The 17,629-nt window shown below is 38.6% G+C and overlaps 1 protein-coding gene across 1 annotated transcript; it reads right to left on the reverse strand.

Moving 5' to 3' along the window:
* Positions 1 to 1,195: 1,195 nt before the first annotated feature.
* LOC125234051 (arrestin domain-containing protein 17) lies at positions 1,196 to 17,550 on the reverse strand. Its single transcript, XM_048140229.1, has 8 exons — positions 17,361 to 17,550; positions 16,085 to 16,240; positions 14,479 to 14,690; positions 12,967 to 13,149; positions 7,518 to 7,706; positions 6,213 to 6,392; positions 4,365 to 4,440; positions 1,196 to 2,591 (listed from the first exon to the last, which is right to left on the reverse strand). Exons 1-8 carry the CDS (start codon positions 17,473 to 17,475, stop codon positions 2,443 to 2,445), a joined length of 1,260 nt encoding a protein of 419 aa, XP_047996186.1. The 5' UTR covers positions 17,476 to 17,550; the 3' UTR covers positions 1,196 to 2,442.
* Positions 17,551 to 17,629: the final 79 nt, after the last annotated feature.

Below are 17,629 nucleotides of genomic sequence, written 5' to 3' on the forward strand. Positions count from 1 at the left end.
ATAGAAAGAGACAAACGAACTTTATCGGCTTGATAACTTTAGTGAACGTTTATGAATAAGGGGGTAAGACTATACTAATATAAATATAACTAAAGTAACTTGTTCATTGCATTGTGTTGCGCAGTACAGCATGACACACCTAAGAAGAATTCCTTTACCTTCTTTCATATTCTGCTATTTTTGGTACATGAATAAATGATTTTTTTTTTTATATTCATTTACCTAAGAAAGATCACTAACCTAACCACAAAATTAAAATTTTGAAAAAACCCCCGACTGCGACATAGTGGACCGATTTTTATGAAACATGGCTAAGAACACTCCCGACTAACTCAGCTTTCAAACAAAAAAAACTAAATCGAAATCGGTTCATCCGTTCGGGAGCTACGATGCCACAGACAGACACACACACAGACAGACAGACACGTCAAACTTATAACACCCCGTCGTTTTTGCATCGGGGGTTAAAAATGAAACACCAAAGAATGAATAAACACTGTATATTTGTCTTTTGAGATAATATTAGAAAAGAAGGAAAAATAATGTCCATATTAGAAAATACAAATTGAAAATAATACTAAAGGTTAATATTTATAATAATAAATGTGCGTTAGGACGGAAGCGTCAGTTCTCAATAGTGCCTATATGCCAAAAAGCAATTAGAAATGGCAAAATTTGTAATTTCCTATAAAAAGGGTCCTTATCACGTACAAATGCTATCAAAATTTTAGTTTGAATCTCAAATGTCCAAAGTATGGACCCTCCTTTATGGAAAACCACATTTTACATTCAACTGCACCGAGATTCTAAAAAGATTCTATTTTTGTTCAACAGCCGAATTAAGAGATTATCTGGCAACATTATTTTGGCTTTGGCCAAAGATTCAGTGCATGGCAACGATTTTGACAGCCAGTGCAAATATTATTTTAAACAAACTTCGATAAAATTAAGACGGAAAGTTATACAACACATTCACTCATCGTCCTCCTTGCGTTATCCCGGCATTTTGCCACGGCTCATGGGAGCCTGGGGTCCGCTTCCCAAGATTTTGGCGTAGGCACTAGTTTTTACGAAAGCGACTGCCATCTGACCTTCCAACCCGAAGGGTAAACTAGACCTTATTGGAATTAGTGCGGTTTCCTCACGATGTTTTCCTTCACCAAAAAGCGACCGGCAAATATCAAATGACATTTCGCACATGAATTCCGAAAAACTCATTCACCAATGCCGAGCCGGGGTTCGAACCCGCGACCTCCGGAACGAAAGTCGCACGTACTCACCGCTAGGCTACCAGCGCTTTTTAGCAACACATTCACTACCAGGAAAAATGGTGCACTACATAAGAATCCCGATGTTATCTATAACCCGCTTGTATGGCGACAACCCGGCCCGCGGGTAGTCCATTTAAGCAAAGTTCACGAGTGCCTACCAGACGGGTTCTTGGTTGCGAAACTATTGCAGAGGCGGGGATTACAAAACCGTTGCCAACAATCTTGGCCCAACTATAATTGCAAAATATATTTTTGTTAGTACACCACAATAGCATTCACTTAAATTACCTTACGCTAAGTTTGTAAATATTCGAAAAGCTTTTGTATATAATTAATACATTTCAACCCATAAATGATTCAAAAAGAGATTCTAACAAATATTCCGATTATTTAGCAATCTGAAGACATTTTACTTCTACCAATCCCCAAAAGAAAACTTGAGACTAGCGTACATACTCTTGACTAGCTTCTTCTGGCAATTTTAGTGTCTTGTTGCCCAATTTTTGCTACTTTTTTGACACACAACAAAGAGAACAGAAACTATTTATTTTCTCTCTCTCTCTCTCTCTCTCTCATTCATTATTTATACGAGCACAGCTTGGTCGATATTAGCCCACATCTAGACCACGCATATTCTTGTACTATTTGTTGACTGCTCGGATCAATCGTGAACCGTGTTTTTTCAACAAGTATTACATTAAATCGGAAAATTATTCTCAAAAGTATTTGTACAAAATTACTGAGGTTAGCGGGGGAGGTTGGACGGCCGCGTAAAGGGCAAAAGTTGGCCGAACCCGCGAGGCGAGTGTGGTTGTCCACGATCCTGTAGCTTAAATGCTGTTATACTCTTTCCCCCTTATTCATAAACGCTCACTAAAGTTATCAAGCCGATAAAGTTCGTGTCCCTTTCTATCACACCAATACGTCGGAAAGGGACAAATGAACTTTATCGGCTTGATAACTTTAGTGTACGTTTATGAATAAGGCGGTTTGTATCTATATTACCATGGCCCGTTTCTCGAAAGGTACAAGCCTTGTATAACAAGTGCGCGAACTGTCATATCGTATGGGTTGTCGTGGAAACACACTTGTAATACAAGGCTTGTACCTTTCGAGAAACGGGCCACAGTGCCTTCATCGGAATAATTTTGTTAGAATCAGCTTTAGGAAGCTACTGAGGTAGCGGGGGAGGTTGGACGGCCGCGTAAGTAGGGTAGAACGGGGCAAAGTTGGCCGGACCCGCGATGCGAGTGTGACTGTTGTCCCCGCGATCCTGGATCGTGCGCGCGGTGTATGTAGACTCCTTGTATACGGGCATGGCTGTGGACAACGTTTATATCATGAATTTAAGCTCCCTAAGGACGATGAATGGTAAGAACTGTTTTTAAATTGATATTATTGATATTATTATTATTAGTTTACATCCAATTACAATTACTTATCATTATATGATTATATTAAATAGGTTTAATACTTCTAGGTAAGTATAATAGATACTAGTTGGGTTACCAAAAAAAGTAGGTAGGTAATAAGTACTGGGTTGGTGTTATTTAAATATTAAGATTATATTATTTTTTATAAGGAGACTACCCTATATCGTCAGAAAAGGTACGAGTTACGCGATAGAAAGAGAGCGCGCTTCTACGTCAATATAATTGTAGGCATTTAGCGTTGCGCGGTCGGAATTTCAACTTAATAGTATCGTAGCGCGAGTCGTTATTTCTTTAGATGGGCTGTTGGAGTGGGCTTTCTGTACTTGTACTAATATGTATTCTGTGACCTGGCAAAAAAAGTAGAAATTCAAATAGAAACGTTGTTAGAGCGCTATTGACAGGCAATTATTTATTTATGTATATAACCTTTATTGCACAACATAAAGTACAAATGGCGAACTTAACTTAATTGGACCAAACAGAAACTTACAATTGGTGCGGAAAATAAAACAGAAATTTAAATAGATATGTCACTATCTAAATACCATATGCATCATCAACATACATACATAAATAAGTACAATCATATACAATAATATACATACATAAACTAACTAAAAATATAATAAACATACATATACCTACATAAATAGTACCAAAGAGGATCGAGTATTATAGAGAGTTACTGTCAAAGTAAAATGTGTAATCACAGTGCATAGACTGCCATCTTTCGACACAAGATTAAAACTTTTGAACCTCAGTTTTAACAATTTGGCCCATATTGTTAGCTTGATATGTGTTAAAATGACAAATTTTAATATTAGCGCCATCTAGCCGAGCGTTCCCCAAAGGTGTAACGCCATCTAGGCCACCATACCTTTTTCTCTAGGGCTTTGAGGTACGTTTTTTTCTTAGACTTTATCCGTCTATACGGAGTTACATATGTCTTTGATAGTACCCATTTAACCATTACTGTCTAACAACATTGGTGTACCTGCGAGAAGTGTTTACGTAATTGACGTTTAAAGGAAAACTTGCTCTGTGCTTGTCGTATTGAGAGAGGGAGATCGTTCCAAAGACGAATTGCCTGCATAGCGAAGGAGTTGGACATGAACCCGGTGCGATAGAGGGGGATAGCGAGCTTAAGGCTCCGAGACTTACGAAGATCGCAATCTGGACGAGGAGTTATAAATTGAAATTTAGATCGAAGGTAATCTGGTGCAGCTGGATCAAACAGGATAATATTGAGCATGCAAAGTATTCTAGACGACCTACGCTCGCGCCAGTTTAGTTCTATTCCATTGTGACTATTATCTAACATATATCAGATATCTAACAGATATTTTTTCCTGAGTCATGGGTGTTTTCTATGTATATAAGTATTTGTATATTATATATATCGTTGTCTGAGTACCCACAACACAAGCCTTCTTGAGCTTACCGTGAGACTCAGTCAATCTGTGTAGGAATGTCCTATAACATTTATTTATTATTTATTTTATATATAGGGTAGAGCGAGTAAGAGCGGTCGCTTCAGGCACCAAAAAGCAAAATGAAAACAGTGGGGTCAAAATGATATATTGCTCTACCCTGACCGAATGCTCGGTCTGGTATTGTGTAGGAAGTATTTTGTAAAGCATCGAAAATGACATGGACTTACATAGAGTGGGATAAAGCGACTGGTGCGGCACAGACGGCACCACCCAGCCGCCGGGCACATCTCCTCCGGGCGGACCCTGCAAGTAAATAAATAATCAATATTGCGGTAGCCTTTTCATTCCTTTCCCATATTCTTTACTGATTATTATATGCACTCTTTTCATGGATTTCCGTGCCGTCATAATATTTGTCAAGGGTTCCAAAACAAAAGACGGTATGTTCGGGATATTTAAAGGGGACTAAAACAAAAGACGATCGGCACCGATCACAACGGCGGCAGGTATCTGAAGTAGGCGTCTAAAGGAACAAAACAAAAGACAGTCGGCATCAAGAGTCCTGTTAATGTACAGCCAAATAATGTACATCCCAATATTATCAGTACGGGCCAATAATACGAGACCAGTGATCAGCGTTCATTGAATGGATTCGTATTACTGGCCCCGTAGCCGAATGGCATTTCTCCGACGCCAAACGAAAGCGATACGCCGCCGGCTCTGTCGCGCCAATACGCAAGCGCGATAGAGATAGACATCTACTAGCGCTTCGTTTCGTGAGCGTTTCGTGAGCGTTTGTGCCATTCGGCTAGCCACCCTGGGCTGTGTATTATTATTGGGTTGGCATTATCGGTGTATACAAGCTCGGTCCGGGGCAATAATACGAAGCCACTGTTTTCACAAGACAAGAATGTACGGCCCAATAATACGAATCCAAAAAAGTGGACGCCTATTATTGGGCTTTACATTATCTAGCTGTACATTAGTGGTCACCAATGCATTCATTTTTATAATAAGTTACCTGACACTGCTTTGAGATTACCCCTCCCAGCTCTTAAGAACTACTTAAAAAAATCATTGATGTTAAAGGCTTATTACAGAGTCGAGGACTATTTGACAGACAAACATGCATGGCCCGAACCAGAAACTACAAAAAACGAATAGCAATTAAAATAATTGTATTATGTATAGAGGACACAGTTCAGATAAGAAAGCACATCAAATATTTTATATTTTATGTTGTGTAGGTAAATTACATATTTAATGATATTGAGATTCATATTATCTTTTTCTTCTATGACAATTTGATATGTTTTCTCTGAAGAAGAACGACGTATTATTAAGCAATAATATAATTTATTGAAATTGATTTCCATAGAGTACCTAGTCTGTTCATATTCTTTGATGAATACTTTTGCATGTTAAATTGTATGTTGTTATTTAATGCATGTTAATTATAAGATGTAATGTTTTGAAAAGAAGTTGCCCGCCGAGTTTCTTGCCGGTCCCATAGTGGATACCCCCCTCCCAACTGAGGGGGGACTGAAATCTTCTCGAGGCTGAGGCGTAGGGTTAGAGCCGGCGTAGCTTTATTTGACGTTCATATGCGCATTGTAATATGCCTACTTGAAAAAAATAAATATTTCATTTCATTTCATTTCACCGCCTCACCGGCATCAATATTAAAGAAGTGAAGTGTGCCTTACATTAGGTTGAGAGCGATTTCTCCGGGGCCCAGCGGTAACACTGCAGGCTGGCCCGCCCAGGAGCCAGGAGCTTTCAGGTTCATGTGCATACCCGACACTATACACTCTGTGCTGTCCTTGTCACTCTTTACTATATGCGCGAAGGTTCCCAAGTAGCAGCACCGTTTCTGTCACTAGACTACGTCAGACGTGAATGTGCCAAAACAAAAGACAGTCGGCATGTTTGACGCGACGGTGGCATCTCGAGTATCTACTAAGGGTTTCAAAACAAAAGACAGTCGGCAATCGATCACAATGGCGGCATCGGCGGTGGATACCTAAAAAAGCACAAGAACAAAAGACAGTCGGCACCGAATATAGATGTCTTACATTGGGTTGAGCGATCTCCCCGGGGCCCAGCGGCAGCACGGCGGGCTGGCTCGGCGACGCGGGCGCGGGCGGCGCGGGCGGCGCGGAGGGCGGAGGCCCGCCCATGAGCGGCACGGTGCCGATGGTCACATACTTGCGGTCTTTCAGGTTCATATGCATGCCCGATACTACGCACTCCACCTGAACACAAAAATAATATTGTTCAAACCTTTCAGAGCAAGTGTGACTAGACATATTGACATACACAACAACGTGCTGTCTAACCCCCTTATTCATACACGTACTCTAAAGTTATCAAGCCGATAAAGTTCGTTTGTCCCTTTCCAACGTATTGGTGTGATAGAAAAGGACAAACGAACTTTATCGGCTTGATAACTTTAGAGTACGTTTATGAATAAGAGGGTAAGTCAATAATGCTTTAGTTGAACAAACTGGGATGCTGTTTCAAATGTCCGAAGAGTAAAGTGTTTAGAGAAAGGAGCCCCGCTATGCGGGGCTTCGTCGACTTAGGAAGGAAACCATAATTTTCACGTTTCACGATGTGCCTAGATATTTCATAAGACCTTCAGATCGTAGTCCAAGTCAATAATGCTACAGTTGACGAGGTTAGAAGGCGGTATCGGCGGTATCTCGAGCCGCATGTCCCAGTGTTTGATGGAGCCACCTGGCGCGGGGCCTTCTTGTACTGTTAGTACCACTTCCTTGCGTTTATTAAAGTATTTAGTACATAAAACGGGATTTACCTTTAGATCGTACATAGTCTAAGACTATAATGCTTTAGTTGAACAAACTTTAAATTGTCCCAAGGGCAAAGTGTTTAGAGATAGAACCCCCGCTTAGCAGGTCTTCGTCAACTTAGGTACTTATATGGAAAGATACAATGATTTTCACATCTTACGATATGCCTAAATGTTTCATAAGACTGGTACCTTCAGATCGTAGTCCAAGTCAATAATGCTACAGTTGACGAGGTTAGAAGGCGGTATCGGCGGTATCTCGAGCCGCATGTCCCAGTGTTTGGTGGAGCCACCTGGCGCGGGGCCTTCTTGTACTGTTAGTACCACTTCCTTGCGTTTATTAAAGTATTTAGTATATAAAACGGGATTTACCTTTAGATCGTACATAGTCTAAAACTATAATGCTTCAGTTGAACAAACTGAAAGGTTTCTTGAGTTGTCCCAAGGGCAAAGTATTTAGAGATAAGACCCCCGCTTAGCGGGGCTTCGTCAACTTAGGTACTTATATGGAAAGATACAATGATTTTCACATTTTACGATATGCCTAAATGTTTCATAAAACTAGTACCTTCAGATCGTAGTCCAGGTCAATAATGCTACAGTTGACGAGGTTAGAAGGCGGTATGGGCGGTATCTCGAGCCGCATGTCCCAGTGTTTGGTGGAGCCGGCCGGCGCAGGCCCTTCTTGCACCGTTAGTACCACTTCCTTGCATTTCTTTGTGGCTGAGCTTGGGGACGTCGCTCGGTAAGTCACAACCTGGAAAGAAAAGTGAATAATTAAAGAACTGAAATCGCTAGCTTTCATTACCTGCAGGAAAGGTCCCGTAGTTTACGCGAGACCAGAGCCAGATTAGCAAAAATATTCAGATATTAAACTATAGAGAAAAACTTAAGTACTTAAACACTTGTGTGCGAATTTACAAGTGCGACAAAGAGGCAAGACGTCGTAAATGATTCGCGGTAGACCCTCCAGTATGTGCTAGCAACGCCTTCTGCGTAGAGCTTTGCGTGACGTCTCATATGCGCGGATCCAGGGGGGGGGGGCGAACCCCCCATGGAGCCTAAGTTGGCCATACAAATAGACCACGTGACCCTCCCCCCCCCCCCTGGGCACGTAGCTGGATCCGCGCTTGCTTATTGCTATGGTAGGTATGTAATAAATAACTATACTACTATTTCTTCAATAGATACCTAAGTAATGTAATTATAATAAGTATAAACAGTCAAACAAAAAATAAATTAACCATAAAACATGCTACCTGTTAGCTTTAACAGAACAGAAGTAATATTTCGAGCCAAACATTTTTATTCTATCTTGATTTACCACATTAAGACTGTGACTCAACTATCGTCATTAGCACAATGTATTCACGATGACGTAATAACAGACCCGCTTCGTGTGTTTTGGTCGTGTTTGTGAAGCCGTTACATAACTCTGAGGTAACCTGTGTGAAAATATTTTACAACGAATCTATTATATTCGTATTTAGATGTAATTGAAGACAAGCTAGTACTAAGGTAGTGCTTATTTTGAAATTTAACACACTGGAATAGAATAGAGCTCTTAAAATGTCATCATTTATGGAGACGTTATCGTCGAATACGTCTACGAAAATAATATAGAGGTATATGTATCTATTGTCGAGAATAAAGAAAGGTCAGGGTAGGATTTTGACCCAAGTCATGGTAGAATCTCCGGCATCCCATGGCTCCTTCATAACAGGTAGAAGGGCGACGTAGGAGTGGTTTTTAGTGGGTATACCTCCTCTCCTCCTCTCCCTGGAGAGGGTGGTAAGTAGGAGGGAGTCCCACATGTCCGCCCAATGGCTTCCTAGGCTGTGCGTAATGCATTTGACCACTCCGAAAAAACTAAAAAGGATTTTGACCTAAGCTCATATATAAGTAACTCGTAAGGACTCTGCTTAGGAGCTCAGACGACCATCAATGGTTTTGTGGAGTTCGTTTTTAAACATTTTTCGCATATCTAAAACCATTGTCACAGCATAAGGATTAAGTACGACTCAGTAGTTAATCTCCGACAGCGGCGGCGACGCGAAAGGACCTACTGCGTTCGAAAGCACGTGGTTGAATAAAATTACTATAAATGTTACTCGACATCGTCCAAAGTAAGATGTTGTTATTTATTAGGCCCAATTGCACCACTTAACTCAGGGTTAGTGGGCTGTCAACTGTCAAATTCCATGTAAAATGATGGGTTAACCCTCCATTTTCGTTGGTGCAAGTGGCGCTTATATTAGGCGCACATATCAGTCAAAAAACATAAAAAATATCAATATGCATTATTATTTTTATCCACGTTTATCCAAATCCGCTTGCATGTGTTGCGCTCGTACTAAGAGCAACACCCTTAACTAACCATCGATAGACTTTATACCCTCGTAATAAGGATTACAAATGTACAGCTAACAGCGTTGCCGATGGTACAGTCAACCAATTTGAATCCTAGGCCACTGTAGAACCTTTGCACAGTAAACGTCAATGTGACTTCTTATGGCAAATAGAACATGGTTTAAATAAGACAGGGTTCTAGAGTGGCCTAGGATTCAAATTGGTTGACCGTACACGACGCGCATAAAACGACACTATACATGTTTTTTTAGACCTATCTTTTACGTTTCCAACATTATCGCGAGGGCCACTAGTTAACGCCACTACTACTAGTAATACCTAATACCTACATTGTGTGATAAGTCAAGCAAAGCATATGTTTTTAGCTCGCTGCAGTACAATGAAAACAAAGGTAAGTCAACTGTACTGTACAGAAAAAGGCGTTAAGATCCAACAAAGGAACAGGTACCTTTACTATCACTTGGAAGAATATCGGGTCGACATATGAACTTACTAACAAGTAACACAAGGTTGCTTTTTACTATGAAAAGTCGTTATGAAGTATACTTGAACTTATCTAGGAATTCAAGATACTAAGCTTATCGTCAAAGTAGTTTTAGTTCATCGCTTTCGTAAGTATTCAAACGATTTCTTTTGTACTGTACAATTCAAAACGGTTTTATTGTTTTTAAGAAAACCTAACATATTACCTATTAAGCGCTGGTGACATTAAGAGCGTGTGACTTACACTCTGGATGTCGCGGGTTCGAACCCCAGCTCATACAAATGAGTTTTTTAGAACTTACGTGCCCAATGACATTTGATATTTGCCATCGCTTTTCGATGACGATGACGAGAAACATCGTGAGAAAACCGACTAATCCCAATAAGGCATAGTTGCCCTTCGTGTTGGAAGGTCAGATGGCAGTCGCTTTTGTCAAACTAGTGCTTACGTCAAATCATAAGAATAGCGAAGCGGACCCCAGGCTCCCATGAGCCGTGGCCGTGGCAAGGAATCTTTAGATACATAAATCGGTTATAAAATGTGTCTTAAAAGACTAAATATGACTCACCCTTCTTAAAGACAGTTTAACCAAATGCAACTGAACATTGCTCTTATTCTCAATGTCCACGGATATTGGGATCACTTGTCCCGGACAGTAGCCGGAGACGGGGGCTTGTATGTCCACGGATAAAAGTGGAAACACAGCAAGTAGCAGAAAAGAGTGTTAACAGAGTGACAGAGTGGGGCCGACGTACTATAGACTACCATCGATCTAAACTACCTAGATGCACCATCATGGCTTAGAATGTGTCCGCAGCAAATTGTGCTTGAAAATGTTCTAAGCACAATTGGGCGGTCAGTAGCGCTTCATCCGCCGTGTCGGCAACATGCCTAAGTGCTCCGTAAAAAAGTGCAAAAATAACACCTTATACATATACGTTAAAAAAGGATGACGTATCGTATTTCCGGTAAGTAATTGTTAATAATTTTATAATGTTATGCATTTGTGGCCAAAATTGCTTCCTAACTTACTAAAAACATTTATTTTCTAGAATAATTAAAGTAAATTCCTTGATTTGGTCTTACGCAGTTTGTCTCTTTCTCTCGCGCTATACTAGTAATGAGCGGACGGCGACAAAAGATGGATGAAGTGGAACATAGTTAAAAATGGAATGATGGAGTCGCTTATTTATATTTTTTGTAAAAGAAGCCTATTTCATATTATTAGTGTATGTATTTATTTATTATTATGGACCAATAAGTCTGAAATAAATGATTTCAATTCAATAATATTAATACATATCTTATAAATTACTTTAATTATAAAAAGAAACAACCCGGGAATAGCAAATTCGTTTTTAAGTAATAAAAAAGGTTTTTATTCCAGATTCCCAAAACAAGACGTTGAAAGGGAAAAATGGCGCAAGATTATAGCTGAGGAGCGGAGAGAAGATTTACCCACACAAAGCTTTGAAAGAAATTACGTAGAATAATAAATTAATGTCATCATTCAATTCTTCTTTGTTTTAATAGCTACTTAATTCATATTCTCCAAGTCCACCATCCCTCACACACACCACATACAATCCCTCAACTGTTTACCTTCACATAATCGCTACACATACACTCACTACACGCACACACACACATATGTTATATATATTAGACGACCGGTCTGGCTCAGTCGGTAGTGACCCTGCCTGCTAAGCCGCGGTCCTGGGTTCGAATCCCGGTAAGGGCATTTATTTGTGTGATGAGCACAGATATTTGTTCCTGAGTCATGGATGTATCCTATGTATATAAGTATGTATTTATCTATTTAAGTATGTATATCGTCGTTTAGTACCCATAGTACAAGCTTTGCTTAGTTTGGGGCTAAGTTGATCTGTGTAAGGTGTCCCCAATATCTATTTATTTATTTATAAACATACATACACACACACACACACAGTATATATATATATATATGTATATATATATATATATATATATATATATATATATATATATATATATATATATATATATATATATATATATATATATATATATATATATATATATATATATATATTTTTTTTTAACAGTTTTTCGCAAAAATACCGCAAATATCCTCATTCTCGCCTTTCATCTCATAGCGCGACTCCCATGATGCCTCTGTCCATCCTCGTTCCCAATTTAAAAATGGCGTTTAGATTGTTGCAGCGCGAACGAAATTAAACTTATGTTGGTTGCAATAAGACGTAGATTTGTTTAAAAATATGCACACCTGCGATCTGCGGTCATAAAATTTTATGGCTTTCGCGATGATCACATTCATTAATGTCATAACCGCCAATTGCTTGCATTTGAAATTGAACTCTAAGTACTAAGAAATAACGTTGTTTTTGTAAAAAAATTAAAGTAGTTTTTACTACATTGCGAAGTTTTCGTTTGTCAACTAGACGCACACATTTGCAACTAAGCGATCGGACACTTTTGAGTGTCGAATTTGTAGGCGATAGTGTATCTAGGGAAGTTTAAATCGATGTAGACTACAAAATGGACATTCCACACAGTGCCACATGGTATTTTCATGCTATAGAATCTTTACACATATAAATTTGTTATAAAATGTGTTCTTAAAGACCAGATATCATATGACTCACCTTTCTTAAAAACAGTTTAACCAAATGCAACTGAACATTGCTCTTATTCTCAATGTCCACGGATATTGGGATCACTTGTCCCGGACAGTAGCCGGAGACGGGGGCTTGTATGTCCACGGATAAAAGTGGAAACACAGCAAGTAGCAGAAAAGAGTGTTAACAGAGTGACAGAGTGGGGCCGACGTACTATAGACTACAAAATGGACATTCCACACAGTGCCACATGGTATTTTCATGCTTTAGAATCTTTACACATATAAATTTGTTATAAAATGTGTCCTTAAAGACTAGATATCATATGACTCACCTTTCTTAAAAACAGTTTAACCAAATGCAACTGAACATTGCTCTTATTCTCAATGTCCACGGATATTGGGATCACTTGTCCCGGACAGTAGCCTGAGACGGGGGCTTGTATGTCCACGGATAAAAGTGTATTTTCATGCTTTAGAATCTTTACACATATAAATTTGTTATAAAATGTGTCCTTAAAGACTAGATATCATATGACTCACCTTTCTTAAAAACAGTTTAACCAAATGCAACTGAACATTGCTCTTATTCTCAATGTCCACGGATATTGGGATCACTTGCCCTGGACAGTAGCCGGAGACGGGGGCTTGTATGTCCACGGAGAGGGGCGGGGATGTACAGCACAAGCAGCAGAAAGTCTTTTCCATCTGCATGCGGATCGGCTCCTGTATAAGAGATAATTTTATACACGGTGTAATATAAGGAAACCGAATAATTTTAGCAGCGTATTCCTCGACATATTAGAAGAGTAAAATGTCAAACTTTTCTGGATTTCGCCTACTTCCAGAGTTATAAGTATTAAAAAGTAACAATTACATATTGTTTCTCAGAACATTGCCTTGTGGCGTGCCTCGCTGTGTGGACCGGGCTACGGTGCTGTTACACAGGCAACACAATCACCAGCAATTCACATGCCATTGCCGCGTTTGCTCCATAGTTAGTTGGTGCGTATTGAACAAACTATACAACTGCGCTGCCCATGTAACAGAACCGTAATAAAAAGAAATGTAGCAACTGCGTAGGTACTTATATTATTTATTCTGTGCTAAAACCTTTACAAAATAATGATTTCTGGTACCAACTTTCATCACTGACTGCATAATAAAGTTTGCTTAATTAATGTATAACACTATGCTTTTGTAATAAAGTAATTGCTGCCTGGGGGGTTACCATGACGTACTAAAGACGTTCAGTTTAGGTTGAGAGAAAGGGACACAGCTATATCAGTTACATAGCTCCGTCCCTCTCTCTCAACCTAAACTGAACGGCTTTAGCACGTCATGGTAACCCCCCTGATCTAATGAAAGTCATGCAATTAATTAAATTTGAGTAAAATTTACATTTCTAATAGTTTCAACATTAAACATTGTGATATATGTGATACGAGATAGATTATTAAGCGTAAAAATTGAAGTGTTTTTTACTTAATCACAAAATATTAATTGTACACTTGATCATTTAAGCTCTGGTGCTTTCCATTTCAGGAAAAGATGTGAATGCGACTATTTATTTAAACTTTATCGCAAAAAATTACAAAAAAGAGTACAACTGGCGGCCTTAAAGCCCTGAGGCATTCTCTACCAGTCAATCAATGGACTAAACAGAAACAGTTTGGTTGACTCTTGTATAGGGTTCAAAATAATTTTCTTTGCAAAAATGTCATTTTTGGCACAAGCTTTTATCGGCAACTGAACCTTTCTTTCAACAGCCATCTACTGCTCTCCGAGACGTTTTTAAAAACCCCTTACTCGATGGGGATACGACGTTTCATGACAGTGCCTATATTCATGACCACCTTTCTGCTCCATCATCAGATCAGCTCCATGATACCATAATATTGCATTGTCACGTGATTTACATATGTGTGCAAAATGTCAGCTCAATCGGAAACCGGGAAGTGGGTCAAATTTAGCTTCTACGTTTTGACCCACCAAACTAACATACTAATAACAAGGCAAGTTAATAAAAGCTTGTAAAAAAAATCAAAGTCTTACCCTGTAAGACGGATTGAGATTAAGATCCAAAGCGTTGATCACAGTGAAGGCCATCTTCGTGTCCTGGTCAAACTTCCACGGGCGGTCGAGAGTCACCTTGACCGTGTATCGGACATATCCGAATTCTCCTTCGAAAGATGATGGCAGCACGGGGGGCAGGGCGCACGTGAAATTGTACACATGCTTGCCTGCGGGGACTTCTATCTCATTGCCTGGAGGGATTTAGAAAATATAAGATTACCTTCCTCCTTATTCATACGTGTCTCAGTTTCAGTTTCATTTATTTGCATTATCAGGTACATTACAATACATAGGTTGTTATTTGTAAAGTAGGAGGTACATGATACCCTGTCAGGGCATTGCAAAAACATCTTAAATACTAAGTTTATATAAATATTATCATTCCCATGAATTAAAAAAAAAAAGAATTAAAATGTTTACTATTAAGTTGACAAGCCAATATTAATGTTTTGTCCCTTTCCATCAACATCATACCAATATGTTAGAGAGGGACAAACGACTATTAGGGCCTTATTCATTATCTCCCTTGCGTTATCCCGGCATTTGCCACGGCTCATAGGAGCCCGGGGTCTGCTTTGACAACTAATCCCAACCCGAAGGGTAACTAGGCCTTATTGAAATTAGTCCGGTTTTCTCACGATGTTTTCCTTCACCGAAAGCGACTGGGAAATATCAAATGACAGTTCACACATAAGTTCCGAAAACACATTGGTACAAGCCGGGGTTCAAACCCGCGACCTCCAGATCGAAAGTCGAACGCTCTTACCGCTAGGTCACCAGCGCTTCTATTAGGGCCTTATTAACTTTAGTAAATATCTATGAATAAGGGGGTATATATTATTAAATCAACCAGATCAGATATATAACTATTAGAATCAATAAGTTTTGGTTTTACGATGACCAAACCAATTTGGTTTCCTTTTTTAGAAATACCCTAATAATTTTTGTGGTACAGTCAACCAATTGGAACCGTAGACCACTCTAACCATGTCAAAATGACTAGCAGTAAGAAATTTCTTACAATCTGAATTATAATGTCTCTATGACTAGCCTAGGGTTTTATACAGTCAACCAATAGGAACCCTAGGCCACTATAGAACTATGTCACAGTGATGTTATAAATCAGATTGTAAGAAATCTCTTACTGCTAGTCATTTTGACATGGTTGTAGAGTGGCCTAGGGTTCCAATTGGTTGACTGTACATCAATTACATCATGATAGTAATGATAGATGAAAAACAGCATAATAATTATGTCAAAATATTTGTATTTCACCATTTTGTCCTGTGTATGTATGCTGTACTGAATACGTGACTTCTTCTTCTTTAAAATAGCTGCTACAATTAAATTAAATAATTTCAAAGTTGAAACTATAACCTTGAACATGCAATAGTCACTTTTACAGTTGGTAATTAAAATTATGCTTTCATACTCATGAAAGCATATGCACTTGCATTTTTATGCATTTTGTGGTACATACTTTTAAGCCATTTCCATAATAAAAAATAAAAATTATGATTTCAAGATATTTTCCATAGATGTGTGATACAAATTATATGTTTCATAAATTGAGCAATGAGCATACCAGTATTGCTTCCAAGTAGATAGTAAGATATTTGGAAGTACTCCTCATTCCCTGTGTGCACTTCGTCAGTGTTCTCGGTTTTGCCGTCGGACGTTTGCTGTTCTTTACTTTCACGCCACTCTGTGTGGGCCTCGCCTTTGAATTTGACATGGATACCTAAAACATTACAATAACATTTTCAAGAGATGTTCAAACAAAATAATAACACTTGTAGAACTCACAGTAACCTATACAATAGTAGGTACATTACGATACAAGTGCGTAAAAAAGGAAGTTCGAAACGAAACAAGTGGCGATAAATTAAAACACGACCAAAGGGAGTACAGATGGTGTTTTATTTATGCACTAGTGCGAGAAGTGGTTCATTATATGCCAGGTCCAAACTTCGGAGGACCATCTGTACTGAAAAACGTCGTACGATGCACGTGCGAAAAGGAAATTCGAAACTCGTGTCGATTTAAAACACTCCCTTCGGTTGTGTTTTAATTTATCGCCACGCGTTTCGAACTTCCTTTTTTACGCACTTGTATTGTAATGTACTATTTTGAGCAGCCAAGCAGTGAGATCTTAGAACCAACTGGTCTCAGCACAAATATGAATTAGTTTTTAAAATAAAGTAGATGAGTATCTACAACTCGATTATGATAATTCTCAAATGATCACTGGATACAAGCTATATGTAACATTGATCAAATTTATGACTTGTAGCAAAAAAATAAATGAAAAAGCTTCAGTATTTTTTTTTACCGTGGTTGATGAAATTGTCTGTTTAGCAATAATTTAGTTCACTGTACATTAGACAGTTTTTAGCATAAGTACCTATTCACAAAAATTACTTGAACAGAAGACTGCTAAAGGCTCAATTTTCTCAATATTAAAAACAATGTTGGATGGAGGAAGATAGAGAAGGCTTTGTTGTATAGATGTAATCAGTCTTGAATACCATGAGTACCTATTAAACTCAGATTTTAACTATAAAACTCCTGTAAGTCTAGAAAATACCAAAAGGAGTGCACGTACATTAAAGGTGTGACAATATTTCATTACAAACATTCCAATTCACAGAAATTTAGAACGTAACATACGATACGCCTAATAGTTAAAATATATATTAGTTAATGAGCAAACCAAATACTAATATAATCATATCCGGCAATAGAAAATTAGAATGCAAACACGGTGCAACTTAAGCAATCAATAACCGAGCGAATTACATATGAATTAGAATTAGACAGTGAATCATCAGTTTATTTATCACCACAACTCTACCACTTACCACGAACTTTTTTTGGACTATCGAAAACATATTCGATCCTTCCATTTATTGTTTGGCCGGCATAGTAAGTGTTCAATTGATTGTCTAGATAAATAACTGCTTCTTTAATACCCATTGTTAAATCACACCAAATTAGTAGTTTATAAACTAAGTGGAGTCAAATACACTGGCTTAGAAAGATTACGAATACGAATAACCGGAAAAGGTTACCACAGAAATTGACAGTTTGTCAGACATGACATGTCAAGTCGAGAAACTTCAAAAAAACC

The sequence above is a fragment of the Leguminivora glycinivorella genome, chromosome 15 (genome assembly GCF_023078275.1).
Source record: "Leguminivora glycinivorella isolate SPB_JAAS2020 chromosome 15, LegGlyc_1.1, whole genome shotgun sequence".
NCBI classification, from domain to species: domain Eukaryota; kingdom Metazoa; phylum Arthropoda; class Insecta; order Lepidoptera; family Tortricidae; genus Leguminivora; species Leguminivora glycinivorella.